Raw genomic sequence first — 19,481 nt, 5'->3', positions numbered from 1 at the left:
AGCTGACAGCTGGCAGATTCCTTCTGCCACATAATCCTTGTGCTTAAAAACAACAACAGTGGAGCCTTTGTCCGCAGATAGGGTCATAAGGTTGGTATTGGTTTTTAGATGGTGGGCTTTCTGAGAATGTAAGGTTACTTTGCTTGTCGAGGGATTTTGAGAATGATGGTGAGGCAAGGTTTAACGCTAAGAAATTATGCAAAGTTAACAGGGGATGATTTGGAGGCTGTGGGGATGCATCACAGTTGGATTGAGAGGTGAACTGAGTCAGGCAGGGTTTAACATTGGTCTTTTGTTGAGTCTGATTGGTAGGGTAGGTGGCAAAAAAGTGTTTCCACTAAAAGGACTGGGGGAAGGAGATAAGATTTTTTAACAAGTCCTGCATGATTGAATTTCAGAGTGGGGCAAAAGATGAGGCCTTTGGAAAGAATTGATATTTCTGTAGAGCTAAGGCTTCTGGAGGAAGGATTCATGACTGTGTTTTGGATCTGTTTAGGTTCTGGATTCTGTGTGGAGGCAGGGGGGAGTTTTGGAGAGTGGAGTAGATATCATAGGCCAGTGAGACAGGGTTTGTCAGGTTTGAAGGGATGTGGGAGAGGTTTGGAGGTTGTTGTAGAGGTGGTGGACAGTGGTACTCTAAAGTGGGAGTAGGAATTGAGCGGGGTGGAGAATTTTTTAAGCTGGTGTTGTGCATGTTCTCTAGTTCTTGGGGGGGGGGGGGGGGGTAAGAGTTTCAATGTGTGTTAATGTTTCCAGGAATTTGGGATTGCATAGCAGAAGAATTTTATGGATAGAGAGAAGGTATTGCAAGGAGGTTTGAACTTGGTTAATATGGTCTTGCAGAACTATGTTGTTGAGAGCTAAGGATTGGCAGAATCTGAAAGATGGAGGTCATTGTGGAAGGAAGGGTGCCAGCTTGACAAATTCCAAACCAACAACCTCCTCTCTAGTTTCCTGGAACAACTATATCCTCACCCACAATTACTTCTCCTTTGAAGGCAATACCTACAAACCTACCTATGGGCACCTGCATGGCACCATTCTATGCCAAACTATTCATGGGCCATCTAGAGGAATCCTTCCTAAACACCCAGAATCCTAAACCTCTCTCCTGGTTCAGATTCACTGATGACATCTTTGTGATCTGGATTGAGGGTGAGGACACCCTATCCACATGTCTCCACAACCTCAACAGCTTCTCCCCATTTGCTTCATCTTGTCCTACTCAACCCAACAAACCACCTTCCTCCACCACAAAGATGGCTGCATGAGTATCTGTGTTCATATCAAACCTACTAACCACATGCAATACCTCCTCTTCGACAGCTGCCACCCATTCCATACCTAGAAGTCCCTTCCATACAGCCTAGCTACCTGTGGTTGTCACATCTGCAGTGATGAGCAGTCCCTCTCAAAATATACCAAGAGTCTCACTGAGACCTCCACAGACTGTATCATTATTTGTACAAAAACAAATCTCCCATGCCTTATCTTTCCAGTCCCCCACAACCTCCTGAAGTCTCACCATATGGCCACAGAGGAGCATACTCCTAATAACTCAGAACCAGAACTGGAGCAACTGAATTATGTTCTCCACTAGAGTTTCAACTTCATTGCATCGTGCCCTTAAATGAGAAATGTCCTGCCCACTACCCTTCCCACCCCTCCCACAGTGGTTTTCCACCATCCACTCAACCTACACAAACTGTGGCTAAGAAACAAGTGGACCTCTCTGTTGCTGGGCACGCTGCCAAACATGACATCCTTCATTTCAATGACTGATTCACAGTGTGTGCCATATGGATCCTTCCCACCAACACCAGCTTTTCTGAACTGCACAGTTGGGAACACTCCCTGCAATATATCCTATGTTCTCGTAATGCTCCTGGCCTCAACCTTCATAAGTGATTTTTTCACCCATCCAACCCTTACCTGTTCCCATTCCAGCACTACACAGCCCTCATTCCATCAATGCACCCAGTCTTTTAGTTCTCTCCTTTTCCACTATTGCCGCCCCCCCCCCCCCCCCCCCCCCGTCCCCGTTCACTCCCTCCCACATCTCCCCTACCCTCTCAGTGTGGATTTAGCTGCCAGAGACTGCAGTCATCTGTCATCTGTGTGTGAGTTGCATATCTGTGTGTGTATGTGTGTCGTGTATTTTTGACAGAGGCCTTGTTGGCCAGAAGCTCGTATTGCGATAGTTTTTTTGTTGTGCCTATCTGTGACTCAGCTTCTACACTATTTGGTGAGTAGCAACTTTCCTTTTCATAATATTGTTATATTCCATTCTGGACTTTCCATTGTTCAGCATTATGAAAAGGATAGAGTGCTACTCTACAGGGGAAATGCTTAGTTGCAGACAGGTACTACAAAAAGACTGCTAAACATGTGAGCTTTCAGCCAAAAGTCTTCTGCTAAAGTAGACAACACACACACACACAGATTTACGTAAGTACAACACACACACACACATGACCACTGTCTCAGCTCATTGAGGCCAGTTTCTCACAGTCTGGCCTCACTGTCCTTTGAGGCTGGTCATGTTTGTGTGAGTTGTGTTTGCATGAATGTGTTTATGTTGTCTACTTTAGAAGAAGGCCTTTTGACCAAAAGCCTACATGTTTAGTAATCTTTTTGTTGCACCTGCACATGACTCAATACCACCTCTATATGGTGAGTAGCAACTTATTTGTAGTTGAGGTACATGAGACAAGAATAATGGAAAAACAGGATACACATAACAAATTTGTAATACAAACATACATATGCTATCTATTGGTGAATTACATACTGCTTCAGTAAAACTGAGCTGTGTCCTAAATGAAAGTAAAAACATCTCACTGTTTGAGTTGAATGTTCACACACGGGCACACCTATGCCCCTACATGGTGTACATGGTGTCAGCACCATGGGACACAGGCATGTGTATGCATGGGTTTTCTTTGTGTATTTTACTCAGTTCTTCAAAGGATAACTCCAAAAGCTAGGAAGTGTTCTTTATTTTGTGTATGCCTGTCAACAACTCAATGTTTCTGTCTTTTTGTGAGTGGTCTCCTTTAATCCAAAAATATTTGATAGATATTTACAATTTTGGACAATTAAGTGTTAACCTATAACAAAGTGGATGAACTGAGTAAAATGCTAAGATTTGCAAATATAAACCACATTAACAATAACTGAAACAAAGGCTGAAAATGCTATAAATCAATTGTGTAAGTTAAAAATTTATTTGATGTAGATAATGTTACAGCACATCTTATAAAGAAACATAATGGAAGTCCAGGAAAACTCTTAAGATATATACTGAATGCTGTAATAGAGAAAGACTCTACTTATAGTTTCATTACAACTAATTAAAATAATGCCAGACTTAAAGCAATGAAACAGAGGTGAATTAGGACATTACATATTGACATAATGAGTTTCCATTTTGTCAAAACTCTATGAAATGAAAATGAAATATATAGTTGTAGCCTTACAATAAATTTTAAAATACTACATCCAGCTTAACACAGTTTCAGGAAAATGAAGAGAACAAAAATGACAACAAAAGATGCTCTTCTGAGCCCCTTTGATAGAGATTTTAAAGGAATTTTATATGGTATTTCATTTTTTAAACCATTCAAAGGCAATGTAAAAGCTATGTCAGTAAGCCAATAGGATACAAGGCTATGCTATAACATTTTTAAATCTTCCATGGGAAAGCAGAAACATTGTACAGAAATCAGACACATTAATGGAAATAATCTGATCAATTACAGATTTCAATTAAAAACCAACCAACCAAAAGTAACACATTACAAGATTGTGTACTCAGATTAGTTTCACTTATTCTGAATGGATCAGGATTTTTCAAAGCAATCTGATCACACTATAATTATGTACACAGTACAGCCAAAGGAGGACATTAAAAATGAAGAAGTCCTGAATACTGGAATTGCAGGAATTTCAAATGGTAGGGGTCATGCAGACACACTGTGTAAAAGAAAAACTCGACATTTTTCTATTCTGAAAAACAGTTAAGCTAGTAGATAAGAAAGTTCTTGGAATTATTTAAATGTGGAAGTTCAGATTTAGAATATGCATAGATGGTGACAGTTTTATTAATATGATTTTATGATAAAATATCCACAATGACAGGCTAAACAGTAAATTTAATTTGTCCATTCCATTACTTTGATTCATGGTGGCACTTCAGATTCTCAATATATATATATATTGTATACTCACATTACCACTACAGTCTGATAAATTATAAATTAATCTGTATGAAAAAATTACTACATTTTCACCCTGCCTATCACTTTTACACCAATTGGTTATGGTAAACGTATCTTCCTGTACATTAATGTCCCACCTAAGAATATTATCAGATGTTTCCTTATCACATTTTCAAATTCAGACAATTGAATTTAAAGTATGGAACTGCATGTATTATTAAGAGGTACATACAACAGAACAATATAGTAATTTACAGGGTACAGATACTTATAGTTTATTAAATTTAATAGTGTCATAATTTTAGATGAATTTTGATAAATGAATTTATCTTAAAACGAATGTTTACTACTCATGAGTGATCTTACCCATCAAAACTTCAATGAGTTGAGCTGCCATTTTACGATGACTTGGCAAGAACATAGAAAAATTCTCATCTCGACCTAACTTCATTGGAATACTGATATCAGGTGGTTTTATTGGTTTAATCTCAACTTCTTGCACATCACCAGTCACACCACTTCTATCAACTAGATCAATGTCCTGAAAACGGTCTTCCTGTAATATAAAATGATGTATAAATATATAATTTATCTTGGTTTTCATGGAGTATAAGACTTTTCACAAGATAAATATTTCATGGTAAGTGTAAGAAGTTTCGTATTCCCAGGAACAAAAAAGCAAAAATCATAAAGGTTAAAAAGAAAGAGAATGTTGTTGCAAATCAGTCCTGAAGTTGAACTTCTTGTAACATACATTGTTCAAAATGTGTCTTTTCTGAATAAAAATCTTATTTTTGTACCTCTGCTACAAACAAGTTATTTCAGTTGTTTGGTCTACCTATTTTATTTTATAAATATTGGCACGTTTAATGCAAACAAAAGAAGGAGTAAAGATTTAGCTGACAACTTGAATGGTTGATGGCACATAAAGAAGACTGAAAATGTAGCTGAGCTTCAACACTATCTAATTCTTCACACTCAGAAATGGAATATGCATACACCCACATGACTACAATGCTTAGGTTGACTACACTGTACTGCCACTGCAGTCTGACTGGACCCGCCGAGTGGAGGGTCTGAATCAGAGGCTGAGACAGTTCTGCGACTGTGTGGGCTGCAGATTCCTCGACTTGCGCCATAGGGTGGTGGAGTTTCGGGTTCCGCTGGATAGGTCAGGAGTCCACTACACGCAGCAAGTGGCTACATGGGTAGCAGGGGTTGTGTGGCATGGACTGGGCGGTTTTTAGGTTATATGGCCTTGGGCAAGCACAGAAAGGGCAGCAGCCTCAAAGGGTGCAGGGCAAAGTCAGGACATGCGGGGGCCAAGCAGCAATCAGTATTGTAATTGTAAACTGTCAAAGCTGCATTGGTAAAGTAACAGAACTTCAAGCACTGATAAAAGCACCAAAGCTGAAGTCGTTATAGGTACAGAAAGCTGGTTGAAGCCAGAGATAAATTCTGCTGAAATTTTTACAAAGGCACAGATGGTGTTTAGAAAGGATAGATTGCATGCAACCGGTGGTGGCGTGTTTGTCAATGTTAGTAGTAGTTTATCCTGTAGTGAAGTAGAAGTGGATAGTTCCTGTGAATTATTATGGGTGGAGGTTACACTCAACAACTGAGCTAAGTTAATAGTTGGCTCCTTTTACCGACCACCTGACTCAGCAGCATTAGAGGCAGAACATCTGAGAGAAAATTTGGAACACATTTCACATAAATTTTCTCAGTATGTTATAGTCTTTGGTGGAGATTTCAATTTACCAGATATAGACTGGGACACTCAGATGTTTAGGATGGGTGGTAGGGACAGAGCATCGAGTGAGATTATACTGAGTGCACTATACGAAAATTACCTCGAGCAATTAAACAGAGAACCGACTTGTGGAGATAACATCTTGGACCTACTGATAACAAACAGACCCAAACTTTCCGACTCTGTAAGTGCAGAAAAAGGAATCAGTCATCATAAGGCCATTGCAGCATCCCTGAATACGGAAGTTAATAGAATATAAAAAAAGGGAGGAAGGTTTATCTGTTTAGCAAGAGTAATAGAAGGCAGATTTCAGACTACCTAACAGATCAAAACGAAAATTTCTGTTCTGACACTGACAATGTTGAGTGTTTATGGAAAAAGTTCATGGCAATCGTAAAATGCATTTTAGACAGATACGTGCCGAGTAAAACTGTGAGGGATGGGAAAAACCCACTGTGCTTCAACAACAAAGTTAGAGAACTATTGCAAAAGCAAAGAGAGCTTCACTCCAAGTGTAAACGCAGCCAAAACCTCTCAGACAAACAGAAGCTAAACGATGTCAAAGTTAGCGTAAGGAGGGCAATGCGTGAAGCGTTCAGTGAATTCGAAAGTAAAATTCTATGTACCGACTTGACAGAAAAACCTAGGAAGTTCTGGTCTTATGTTAAATCAGTAAGTGGCTCGAAACAGCATATCCAGACACTCCGGGATGATGATGACATTGAAACAGAGGATGAGATATGTAAAGCTGAAATACTAAACACCTTTTTCCAAAGCTGTTTCACAGAGGAAGACCACACTCCAGTTCCTTCTCTAAATCCTCGCACAAACGAAAAAATGGCTGACATTGAAATAAGTGTCCAAGGAATAGAAAAGCAACTGGAATCACTCAACAGAGGAAAGTCCACTGGACCTGATGGTGTACCAATTCGATTCTACACAGAATACGCAAAAGAACTTGCCCACCTTTTAACAGCTGTGTACCACATGTCTCTAGAGGAACGGAAAAAAGCACAGGTAGTCCCACTCTTCAAGAAGCGTCGTCGAGCAGATGCGCAAAACTTTGGAAACCCAGAATGTACTCTGTAGGAATCAACATGGATTCCGGAAACAGCGATCATGTGAGACCCAACTCGCTTTATTTGTTCATGTGACCCAGAAAATATTAGATACAGGCTCCCAGGTAGATGCAATTTTCCTTGACTTCCGGAAGGTGTTTGATACAGTTCCTCACTGTCACCTGATAAACAAAGTAAGAGCCTATGGGACATCAGACCAGCTGTTTGGCTGGATTGAAGAGTTTTTAGCAAACAGAAGATAGGATGTTGTTATCAATGGAGAGACGTCTACAGATGTTAAAGTAACCTCTGGCGTGCCACAGGGGAGTGTTATGGGGCCACTGCTTTTCACAATATATATAAATGACCTAGTAGATAGTGTCAGAAGTTCCATGTGGCTTTCCGCGGATGATGCTGTAGTATACAGAGAAGTTGCAACATTAGAAAGTTGTAAAGAAATGCAGGAAGATCCGCTGTGGATAGTCACTTGGTGGAGAGATTGGCAACTGACCCTTAACATAGACAAATGTAATGTATTGCCAATACATAGAAACAAGGATCCTTTATTGTATGATTATATGATAGCGGAACAAACAATGGTAGCAGTTACTTCTGTAAAATATCTGGGAGTATGCGTGCGGACCAATTTGAAGTGGAATGATCATATAAAATTAATTGTTGGTAAGGCAGGTGCCAGGTTGAGATTCATTGGGAGAGTCCATAGAAAATGTAGTCCATCAACAAAGGAGGTGGCTTACAAAACACTCGTTCGACCTATACTTGTATACTGCTCATCAGTGTGGGATCTGTACCAGATCGGGTTGACGGAGGAGATAGAGAAGATCCAAAGAAGAGTGGCGCATTTCATCACAGGGTTATTTGGCAACCGTGATAGTGTTACGGAGATGTTTAGCAAACTCAAGTGGCAGACTCTGCAAGAGAGGCACTCTGCATTGCGGTGTATCTTGCTCGTGAGGTTTCGAGAAGGTGCGTTTCTGGATGAGGTATCGAATATATTGCTTCCCCCTACTTATACCTCCTGAGGAGATCACAAATGTAAAATTAGAGAGATTCGAGTGCTCACGGAGTCTTTCAGACAGTCGTTCTTCCTGAAAACCATATGCGACTGGAACAGAAAAAGGATGTAATGTCAGTGGCACATAAAGTGCCCTCCGCCACACACCATTGGGTGGCTTGCAGAGTATAAATGTAGATGTATATGTAGAGTGAAGGATGTATTGAGTGGAGTTTTATTGTATTTTAACATACTGGAACTGACAAAGCTACTTTGACTGAGGGCATAGCTAAAAGGTAGGTAGGAGGGGGGTGAGGGTGGAGGAGGGGGCGGGGGGGGGTGGGGTGGCGTAACACTCTATTTCCTAAATGAAGTTACATATGACCTAGTTGCCATGTAGCATACTTGAAAGATACTTTTATTTTCAATCAAATGACAAAAAAGGGATATGCACTATCGATAGCCAACAAAGCAACCCATAGATTTAAACTATCAGTATATTGGTAGCAGTACCAGCTATCACTAATCCCAAATTCAAACAACACCAACTACTGTATGTTGTTGGCCTTACTTGAGATTAGTTGTTGTTTTATTGATCAGTTCAGTTATTACTTATATTTGAGTTTAGTGTAAGTGCTGTAGTTTATTGTTTTGTGCCATGTTCTGTAATGATAACTTCTAATTATGAATATCTTTGTAACAAGAAGGAAAAAGAAAACTGATTTTGATTTGTCCACTAGCATTACAATAAGTTTAAATTATGTAAGCACTACTGTAATAGTCTAATTACCCATCTACAGCTGTTTAATGTTAGCACCAAAGACGTTATCTGGAGTATGGTAGAACTTTGGGGCTGCAATAATTCAGCATTTCACAAGGCAGTAGAGTCATAAACAACATTACTAATAACTTTTCATTAAAATTAGTGCATAAAAATCCACTTGGATTGGCTGGTTTCTCCCAAAAATTGAGTTCATCAACAAAAATATCACATAACTGCATTTCTTGAAAAAAAGTTTACTCAAAATTTTATAATTAATACCTCAAACAGCAAAAATCACCCAATGTGGTCACCCAATGTAATGTAATTGACGTGGTCTGCTGTGGGCCTTATGGGTATTACATAGACACCATTAGCTCATGGACAGTTCATTAGAAAATCCCAGTAAAACATTTTTTGTCATTTTTCATACCAAAACCAAGCCACAGATTTGAAGACAGCCATGCACAGCAAATGGCTAGCATTTTTACAATATATTCCTAAGATCTCAAACTCTAACAACCTTGAAAATTTTGTTGACATCTGCTTCCATTTCTGAGATACAGAGGTCCAAAGTTACCTTACAGTACAGTACAGTAGATGTAAAATACAAATGTAAAATATGGTGTGATGCAAAAATATAGTTTACAAAGTGATGTAGCATGGAGAAATATGCTGCAAAGAGTCCCCATTATCATCTGAATGGTTCTGAGAACCCCGTGTAATACTGAAACACACACAATATTTTTGTGCATGTAAAATTCAATTTCACATAAGTAAACTCTCAAAATTTTACTGACCCATACAGCTCTTTTCACATGAGTGACATGCCCTGGTGTAGCAGTAAAAACAAGGAAACCAGTAGAAACTCGCTCCTATCAGAGCATAAAAAAGGTGAATATGCTGGCATTTCAAAGATTCTGACTGAAAAGTTGGGGTACCAACTGCCTCATTCTACTTTCCTCAGCACCTTAAAAATTTATCCTAAAAGTCTGGTATGTTCACATATTCAGACATGTTTACACTCAGAGAAAAGAAGACAGTGGCAGTGTGAGAGAGATGGGGAAGTAATAAATACTGGGTGACAGTAAACAGTGGTTGTGGTACAGAAAGAGCAAAGAAGACAATAGTAGCTTGAGAGAAATAGAGAGAGACACAGTGGCAGTGGAACATAGTTGAAAGTGAAAGAGCAATGCTAGGAAAAGAGTGATGTAGACAATGCCAGAGGGACAGGAATAAGGAGATGGAGAAAATGGAAATGGGCGAGAGACAGTGGTAATAAGAGACTGTGTATGTGGTCTTGACAATGAGGAAGAGTGAGATAGTGACAGTGAGAAGAGACAGCAGCAGCTGGAATAAATAAATGAGATGTTAGCAGGAAGTGAGGGCAAGAGGGAGACAGTGATAGTGCAAGGAGACAGTAGTAGTAGTACATCAGAAAGAAGGAGACTGGCTGTGAGATGGGACAGTGGTAGTTAGAAAAACACAAAGAGATATTGACAATGAAATGAGCTAAATGAGTGAGTGAGAAAGGACAAGTGGTAGTGAATTGATATGAGCGCTTTGCAGTAATGGACTAGTGGGTGTGAGCAAATTACAGTTAGGGCAGCTTGTGGGAATGAGAGGTAAGCTGAGTGTTAAAAACAGTTTCAAATATGTTCGCATGCCAAAATGTCTGAGATCATTTTTTTGCTGAGGAAGGTCGAATGGGGCATCTGGTACCCCACTTTTCAGTTACCCTTTACACAAGGGCATATTTACCTTTTTTTCTTCTCCAATAGGAGCATTTTTCTGCTGATAACTAATAATCCAATTTCTCCTAATTTAGGATCATGTGTTTATCTGCAGAGAATGATCTACCTCCATTGCATGAAGTGAAAGATAAATACTTAAATGGGAAAGTGTAAGGTTGAATAATTCCAGATTCTTTGCATTTTTGGTGCAAAACATTGCTCTAGATTCTCTCTCAAACAAAGCAATATCAGACCTGTTTATCTCAACAACCCTGTCTTTAAATGTCATGGTGTTCCAAAAAATTCATATTCATTGATTCCTGATTACTTCCTCAGCACAAATCAGAACCGAAAGAAGAAGAGCTAAAAATAACCTTGGAGGCTGCAGGGAGATTAGAGCATGACTGTTTCTCAGTAGTTTGCCAAAATTCACCACTCCGCAGTAATGATATCATATCTCTGCTTGGTAAAAGCACCGAGATCATTGTCACTGAAAATGGTTTATCATTCTTTATGGAAATTCCAGTTTGTACAAACCAAAATTGAGAAAATGCACTATTATGCACAGAAGTGTAATATTATTCAACAAAGGCAGAAAAAAGTGTTTGGTGTGCAGCATTAAAGTGTAAAATATGTCATATTAAGTTCAAAAAATCAAAATATGCAATATGCATTAATTTATTTTCTGTAAGGCCAAAGTAAGCAGACATGCACAAGGAAACCATGAGACATGCAATGACATGGCACAAATGGCACTGATTTGTTTAAAATGGCTGAATTTTATCTGAACCACATTGATAGCCACACCCATTAGCACACAGCTTCTGGGATTTTCTCTACTGATTAGTCTCAGAAAATTATAAATCTAGCAAAATTTTATGTATGATGAGATTTAAATGAATGTTTCCAATTGATAGTAGATGATGCATGAAATGCTTTATAACCCATCCTGGCCTGGACTAACCCTACCTACACCTGAGAGAGACAAAATTGAAAACATCCTCAGAGCTACCAGAGTAAATCTACCAAATGACTCTTAGGAGGGTCACTGTAATGGGACATACTCCTCTAACATTTCGAATCTTGTATAGGTGAACATTATGTCAGCTGTTTAACTAAATGAATTTCATATGATTTTGTATATGATGTATTATATTTCAGTCTAAAATGTATACAAAGAAATTAATTGATATGTACTAACTCTGTATACACTGCTAAAATTCTTCTTCTTTTAGAAATATTTCAAATTACAAAATATCTGACACACTTAACATTCCTATTATTAATCATGCCATCTGACACTAATTATTAAATTTATTTCTGGATTCATTTACAAAATAATGATATAACTTGGTGAAGATTCTCCTCTTTTCAAGAAAGTTTGTAAACTCTTTTGTTGGTACCCCAGAATGAGTTACAGGCAGTGGGCACACCTCTCTGATGGAATTAGACATGTTTTTCATTTTGGCAATAACAATGTGAATTTGTGTTTTAAATTGGAGATTGTAAAGACAGTGTGACATAGAAGAATGGTTTAAAATAAAAGAGTCATAGAAACAGAAATTACTTCATCAATTATCATGTGAACTGGAACCCATAAACTCAAAATTTCAGCTCAAAGAATCTACCCATAGACGTGATGAACTGGAGCCAACAACAAGAAAATGAAGATAAGTAACAAAACTATTGTATCTTACTCCTCTCAAAGTGTTTGAAACAAAGCAATTAATCTTCTTGAAGATACTGTAAAACTACTGGTGATGTGTGGGAGGGTAAGATTACAACATCCTTTATGTATGTCATAATTTCAGTAATGATTGCAATATTACAGAAGTGCTGGGGTCAATAAGCAAAATTTGTTTAGCTTGAGAAACAGTTTCTGTCTTCCTCCCAAGGTATGTATTATGTCATAATGACAGGACTTATTATGACACTCACTCACAGTGGTCTTGTACCACATACTTAATGTCCTTGTGCTGATGTTGCAGTGTAAAAATATGCAAAACAAGAAGATTCCAATCAATCTGAATTTACTGGTGTTCAGTATCCAAGGTGTTTGTATTTATTAGTTATTTGGAACATTAGCTTTGTAGCTAGACTGATGCCTAAATGTTAACTAAGCAGATAAATTTTCACACTATTGATACATTATGAAAAATATACTGAACACGCGAGTTTTAATGTATTTCTTTCATTGATAAATCTCAATATAGTCTGTGTATAACTACTATCTGAAAAGTGATGTTGACACAGAATTCAGGAGAATCTGTTCCATAAATTCATACATTGGAAATTTATATGTCAATTGAGTGTGTGCATGGGGGCCAATAAAACATTGTAACCACAGGATAAAGATTGTAGAATAAATGTACGATGTGTCATTTTCTGGCATGAGGAGACACAAAATGACGACACGACATGCAGCAAATGCTTAAATTATGAAATGCATAACTAGTGTACAACAGACAGTTTTATTAAGAAATTTGTTACGTTCACAAAGAGACAGGCCAGCTGACCAGTACCTACTTCCAAGAAGTATGGCTCACAATATATTCAGTAGTGACACATGTAAATCAACTAAAGCATTATTTCTAGCTTTCTTAACAAGAACTCCACCTAAGGGGAGAAATCAGGAAAGAAATGGAAGGGGTATAATCACTAAAACTTAGATTCAAGAGAGCCATTACACGACATGGGCTCTCGTTAACCTAGGTTTTGTGGAACCCTACTTGAGTCATAAGACCACGAGGTCACATTGGCCCCTTTCAGATTGGTTCTAAGTTGCCTGCCCCCAACCCCTCACCTTACTGTTTTCCTGTATCTCCCTACTATTTACTCTTTTGTACTACGGAGACCTCATTCAGCTGAATCATGGTTTTATGTCATTTGTACTGTAATCATGCCACCTGAAGTTTAATTTGTGAATCTGACAGCATACTTTGTCCTGTAATGGTCTTACGGTTTGTCACAGTATCATATTTTGGCAAGAAGAAATCATGCTTTTACCAGGATACAAAATAGCTTTAGTATTGAGGTAATACTAACTATGAGTGTATTAGCTTAGGAAATATCTGCCACCATAGGAATGACAAAATGTGTAGAAGCAAGTGCTCTAGTGAAACTGTAACATTTGTCCATTTCAATTGTTAAGGAAAGAATCATGTAACATCTGTGGAATACTGGTCTGTAAAATACTTGATCTTTGTTCTTAATCACATCTAATTTTTTATGTTCAATAAAGTTAGTTAGAGTCACAAAAGAGCATTGCCGTTCACTTCTATTTACAGACAGTGGAACACTAATTAATCAGATCTATTCCACTCATTTAATCAGGTGTGAGAAAGATGTAGTCACTGTCTGATCCAGTAATAATACAGGGTGACAATTACTGAACTACATTAAATAAAATCATAACTTCTGAATCGTTCGCATTAGGACGTTCAAACTGCACAGTTGGCTGTGAGCCACCATGGGAATTAGTATGCGCATGCACACAACTCTTGTTGTTCTCAGTCATTTGTACATGAAAACATACACATATAGTGCTTGTGAAGGCTTACTATGCAAGCAATAACAGCCCAACTGCAGTTCAAAGGAAGTGCATCACCAAGTTCAAGCTGAAGACAATTAGTTCAAGTGTGCTAACAATCAAGAATTTGATTCACAAGTTTGAGAGAGCAGGTAGTGTTCATTATGACAGTGTTGGCAATGTTGTTCATCCAAAAAGCATAAAAAATGCTGGAAAACATTGACAAGACGGATGCTGTGTTTCAAACCAGCCCTGGGAAATTGAGCAGATGACTGGTTTGGTTTAACGATGTAGCCCACTTTCGTTTGGATGGATTCATCAATAAGTAAAATTGGGACTTTTAGGGGACTGAAAATCCACATTTTATTATTGAGAAGTCTCTTCATCCTCCACAAATGACTTGTAGTGTGAAATGTCCAGTCACCAAACGGTATGTTAAGGTTTTGGAAGATGATTTCATCCCCATTATCGAAAGTGGCCCTGATATCAACAAGATGTAGTTCATGCAAGACAGAGCTCAATGCCCTCAAAGCAGGAGGGTGTCTGATGACCTGGAGAAGCACTTAGGTGGCAACATTCTGGCTCTGAGGTACCAAGACCACTGGCATGAGCCTCGACTGGCTGCCATATTCTCCAGATCTGAACACATGCAACTCCTTTTTGTGGGGCTACATTAAAGACAAGGCTTGTGGCAATAACACCAACACCATTGCTGAACTGAAAACAGCCATTCAGGACGTCAGTGACAGCACTGAGTTCTGAAACTTTGGCAGGTCATATAGAATTTTGCTATTCATCTGTGCCACATCATCACGAAGGATGGCAGGCGTGTCGAACATGTCATGATCTAAACCCAAATATCTGCAGTGATGTTAACATGTTGAATGTAGTGTGTGCACGCTACAGTTTGTAACTAATTTACATTTTTTTTGTATAGTTCAATAATTTTCACTCTGTATTTTCACAATGTAACAACCAAGAAGACCGAGTCTGAAAGGGAAGTCATCAATGAAGAGCAACATGTAGCACTGAAAGCATAGAACTGAACTCCTGGGTGGAGAGTGCTGCAATTTATATGAACACTGAATACTCCAAGATATACAAACATTACAAGCCTAAAAAAATTTCAAGACACTTCCAGGAATGGTAATACTAAATGACAGATAACTGCTGCTGGCCTGGTTTGAACAGGTTACACAAATCATGCCAATCATCAACATTAACAACTGCCACACTGATGCAGTACAGTTTGTGGCTGTTTTCCCACCCTGGAGAAATAGCATTGTGCTGTTTCAGAAGTACTCATTGAAGCCAACTACAGAACCATGGACCTATATCTTATCAATGGTCCTCAGTTTGGCAGCCCTGGAAGACCCTTTTATTCTGGTCATGTTGTCAAATTCTCTTCATTATGATGAGCATTATGGGTAGCCTCACCCACTGAAGTATGGTGATCACTGAGCAGGTCTTCATTTTCGTTGAACAAGAAGCCCTCCATTATCAATCTGCACCCCATTATTGTACTAGGCACTTCTGTCTTTTTGATGAATGGTCATAATCCTCAACTTTGTACATGATATCCAACAAATAATGAATGATACCATACACTTGAAATAGTGCTTCAGTAACTTTTGCAATTGTGCCAACATCCACATAGGCAAAAAATCCATACCAAGCTTCCTGGTCTGTATTTCAACAGTGAGTGTTTGGCATTATAGTACTCTTGTGCTTTTGCTTGGGTGTCCCAGGTCCATATGTAAGCCAGCTGTCTTCTGTCCCAGTTATGTTGTTTTTCACATAGTCATCCTAGTATCATGCAGCTGAAGCAAAAACAAGTGTATCCATTGCTGTTTCACCCTCTCAACTATGCAGAAGAAAAGACAGTGTAAAGGCTATACTGTCTTGCTTCACTGTGTTGTATGTGAATGTCGTGAAAGGTAGTACTATATCTGAATCTCTCTATTTGAAATCAGTGTACATCGATACCATATCTATCAAGTCTTATTAAAACATTCTGTGAGGCCATTTGTCTATTGGTGATGTCACAGTGTGATATTACCTCTGATACTAGTCTTGGCTCCAAAACATATCCATGATCAGAAACCATCACACCGGGTGGTGTGTGGTTTAAAATGAAGTTTTTCACAATTCACTTCCAGAGCTTCAGCAGTTGGCACTGCTTTGGTGACAGATTAGTGGATGTGACAGTCAGTGTAGACTGTGTAGACAGTGTAGATTGATTCATGTTTGTCAACATCAGGAACCTACCCAATGAGGTCGATTCCAATTCAGTGGAATGGTGCTGTTACAGGCAGAACTGGTACCACATGCCCTGAGGCAAATGCAGCATGTGGTTGCATCATTAGCATTCCTTACAGTAGGTAACATAGTAACAAATGAATGTGTCTAATGGACCAGTAGAGACTTAGCTAGTGATACTTGCAGCTGCTTTGATGTACTGTCTCCATGAAACCCAGGTGACCAGATGTTGGAGGGTCATGGAAAGACTTCAGGATAACTGGCCACAGTTGAGCTGGGCTGATGAGTAATCATTTCCATGCTATTGGATCGCAGTTCCTCTAACAGAATATTTCATTTATTACTTGGAATTTTCTTCTAGCTGATTCAATGATCTTCAAGGCTTCTACAGTTTTCAGTAATACTGGTTTTTCTTCTGTTCAGCAGCAGCAGTGCCATTTGATGCAATGATAAATGAGATTTTGTGCTGCACAATGACGTGTTCCACCAAAGGATTTCTAGAAACCCAGTCAATGTCCTTATGTTTTTGTCTATTTTTTGTGATGATGTACTCCTGAAACCACAGGGTCTACCTTGTCAGTCAACCCAGCAAGTACCTTAGGTTAGTTAGCCAGTACAGACAATGGTGGTCCATTACAATGGTGAAATGTTTGCCAAATAAATATGGATGGAACTTTTTTATGGCCAAAATAACACAAAATTTCTCAGTTGCAGAGTTGTTCATCTTAGACTTGGAAGCATTAGCTACCTCCTTTTTAGCACCCTCCAAAATATGTACTAGACCTGCAACTATCCCATAACTGCTGGTGTTGTTGAGAAGTTCTATCTCAGAATTCTCATCATACAACACAAGTACTGTAGAAGATGTAAGCATCTCCTTAAAGAGACCTCTCGTGCAGCTCGCTCAAAGAAATTTTGCATACATTCTGAGAAAACTTCTCACTTCACAAATGCACCCTTATTTTCTCTGTGTCAGGACAGATTTCATCAATAATCACTAAGTGACCCAAGATTTTTAATTCTTGGGTGGCAAAGAGGCACCTTTTTGAATTCAGGCAAAGACCTATAGTCTGAAAATACTTCAACACTATTCATAGGCAGCTTAGATATTCTTCAAACCACAAACAACAATGTTATCCTGATAGCAGAGGCATATCTTACATTTTAGTTGTTGAAGTAATTGTCCATCATACACTCAAAGGTGGTAGGTGCAATACAAAATCCAAACAACGTAAATGGAAGTCATCATAGAAACCATCAGTAGTTATAAAGACAGTCTTTTTCCAGTCAGCTTTGGCCGTTTCAATTTTCCAGTAGGCTACTTCATGTCCACAGTTGAGAAATATTTTGCTCCTTGTAACAACTCTAGGGCATCATCAGTGTGCAACAATAGGTAGTCATATTTTTTCATGATTTACCTCAGCCATCAGCAGTAGCCTGGAAACACCATATGCCATTCTTCTACTTCACAACCACAACAGGAAAGAGCAAATGAATCTCTGAAGGTTCAATTATGTCATCTTGCAGCATCTTCTCCACTTCCTCCCTGACTGCCGTCAGCTGGAGACCCACTGTACAAGTGCTGGCTAACTTGGTTGATGATCCCCAGTGTTGATAGGATGTTTTTCCATGGGCTTCCTGCTCAATCTTTTCTCCAAACCATATTTGGAAGCAGAACAGCTAACACATTGTGACATTGTTCCTTAGTCAGACCAGATCCTATTTACAGTTCGACAGTAGCTTTCTACCCTGCAGTCCCTGTAGTGGTAGTGGGGCAGGAATCTTTATCAATGGAACTAAGCTGCCTTTTCAGAATTGTTTTGGCTTTCTCTATGGACATATCTTTTAGAGACGAATTGTGGCTTCTTGTGTGCTTATGATCATCCCTTGCATTTAGATTTATTTTGTAGCCCTGAGAAGCTTTTTGCAGTTGCCAAAGCTTCATAATTTTAGTTAACACCTGAATCAGTGAGGAGAATTCAATTAATTGATAATGGCAGGATAGCATCATCTTCAACTGCAAACAACTGCCCAGAGTAGTCTTTGTTACATGTGCCTATTAGAAAGCTTCTTCAACCTGGAGCTCCAATCTTCCACAGTCTCTTACAGTAATGCCTGCATGAAACCCCATACAAGCATAACATTATGACTACATTCTGTTAAAATGACAATCTCACATGGGTGTGTTCTGTCACTGATATTTATTATTGTAATACATATTCCTGTCAGATGGAGATATTTCCCTTTTTGTGACTTTCAATTCAATTGATTTCATATAACAGAACATATTCTTCTTTAACTGTTGAGTGATGATAACCATTTGAAATTACAGAAAAAGAATCCCGTGAGTTGACTACTGCCTGGACATGTTGGCCATTGATGATGATGTCAGTGATATGTCCTGACTTCTTACTGACTGTCATCAATGGAGAATTTGCATCTGCAGTGGCTTCACTTTCAGAATTGGTTGCTTCACTTAGTTTCCCTGAATTTATCAGCAGCTGGTTTGTACCCCTGTACTGTGACAGGGAATGGCTACAGCATATTGGGGAGAAACCTTTTGCAGGGTATGGCAATAAGCTACATCCCACAGGTTATCTATAATCACCTGCAGTTGACCAGCATGAGTAGAACTATTGGCTGATGTCAGGTGATGCATAGTCATACTGTCTTCCAAATGTCTGTTCCTTTGCAGGACACTATATCTGGAGAAGAAGTTGTTTGTATCTGTGTTGGTCACGTGCTGGGTTACCATTTCAAGTCTGCAACATTAGTCTGAGTGGGCTGAGTCCAGTCCTCTTGGCATCTTCTACTATAGATTGATGCTAAAGATTGATACATCTCTTCTTCAACATTTTCTGTTACCTCCTGATATGGGTTCAACATTCATGGCTGCTATTACTTGGTTCAACAGTTCTTGCTGCTGTAAAATGTCGCACCATTCTCTTAGTATGTGACGTAGAAGAGAGATAAGCCTGTGGTGGTCTTCCACAACTGGCACAGGGACCACATTTGGGATTGGTGCTTCTTTCATACAAGTCTTTTCTGTTGCATTTTCTCAATGTACTGACTCCCTTCATGAATTCCACAGTTGCTGTGATGTCCTTTACCACAAAAACTTGGTGAATGTCTTCTACCACACCTTTCATCAAGC

General features: G+C 38.9%; 1 protein-coding gene across 2 annotated transcripts in view; it reads right to left on the bottom strand.

The window, feature by feature from the left end:
- The window catches only part of LOC126334632 (phenoloxidase 2-like), a 210,421-nt gene that overhangs the window by 150,606 nt on the left and 40,334 nt on the right, over positions 1–19,481 (bottom strand). For both annotated transcript variants that reach the window (XM_049997067.1, XM_049997068.1), the window contains one exon: positions 4,587–4,776. In XM_049997067.1, the coding sequence (XP_049853024.1) occupies positions 4,587–4,776 (190 nt within the window). The remainder of the gene's footprint in view (positions 1–4,586; positions 4,777–19,481) is intronic.

The sequence above is a fragment of the Schistocerca gregaria genome, chromosome 2 (assembly GCF_023897955.1).
Source record: "Schistocerca gregaria isolate iqSchGreg1 chromosome 2, iqSchGreg1.2, whole genome shotgun sequence".
In the NCBI taxonomy this organism is placed as follows: Eukaryota; Metazoa; Arthropoda; class Insecta; order Orthoptera; family Acrididae; genus Schistocerca; species Schistocerca gregaria.
The sequence above is the reverse complement of the archived record's forward strand: the minus strand, read 5'-3'. Positions and strand labels throughout refer to the sequence as shown.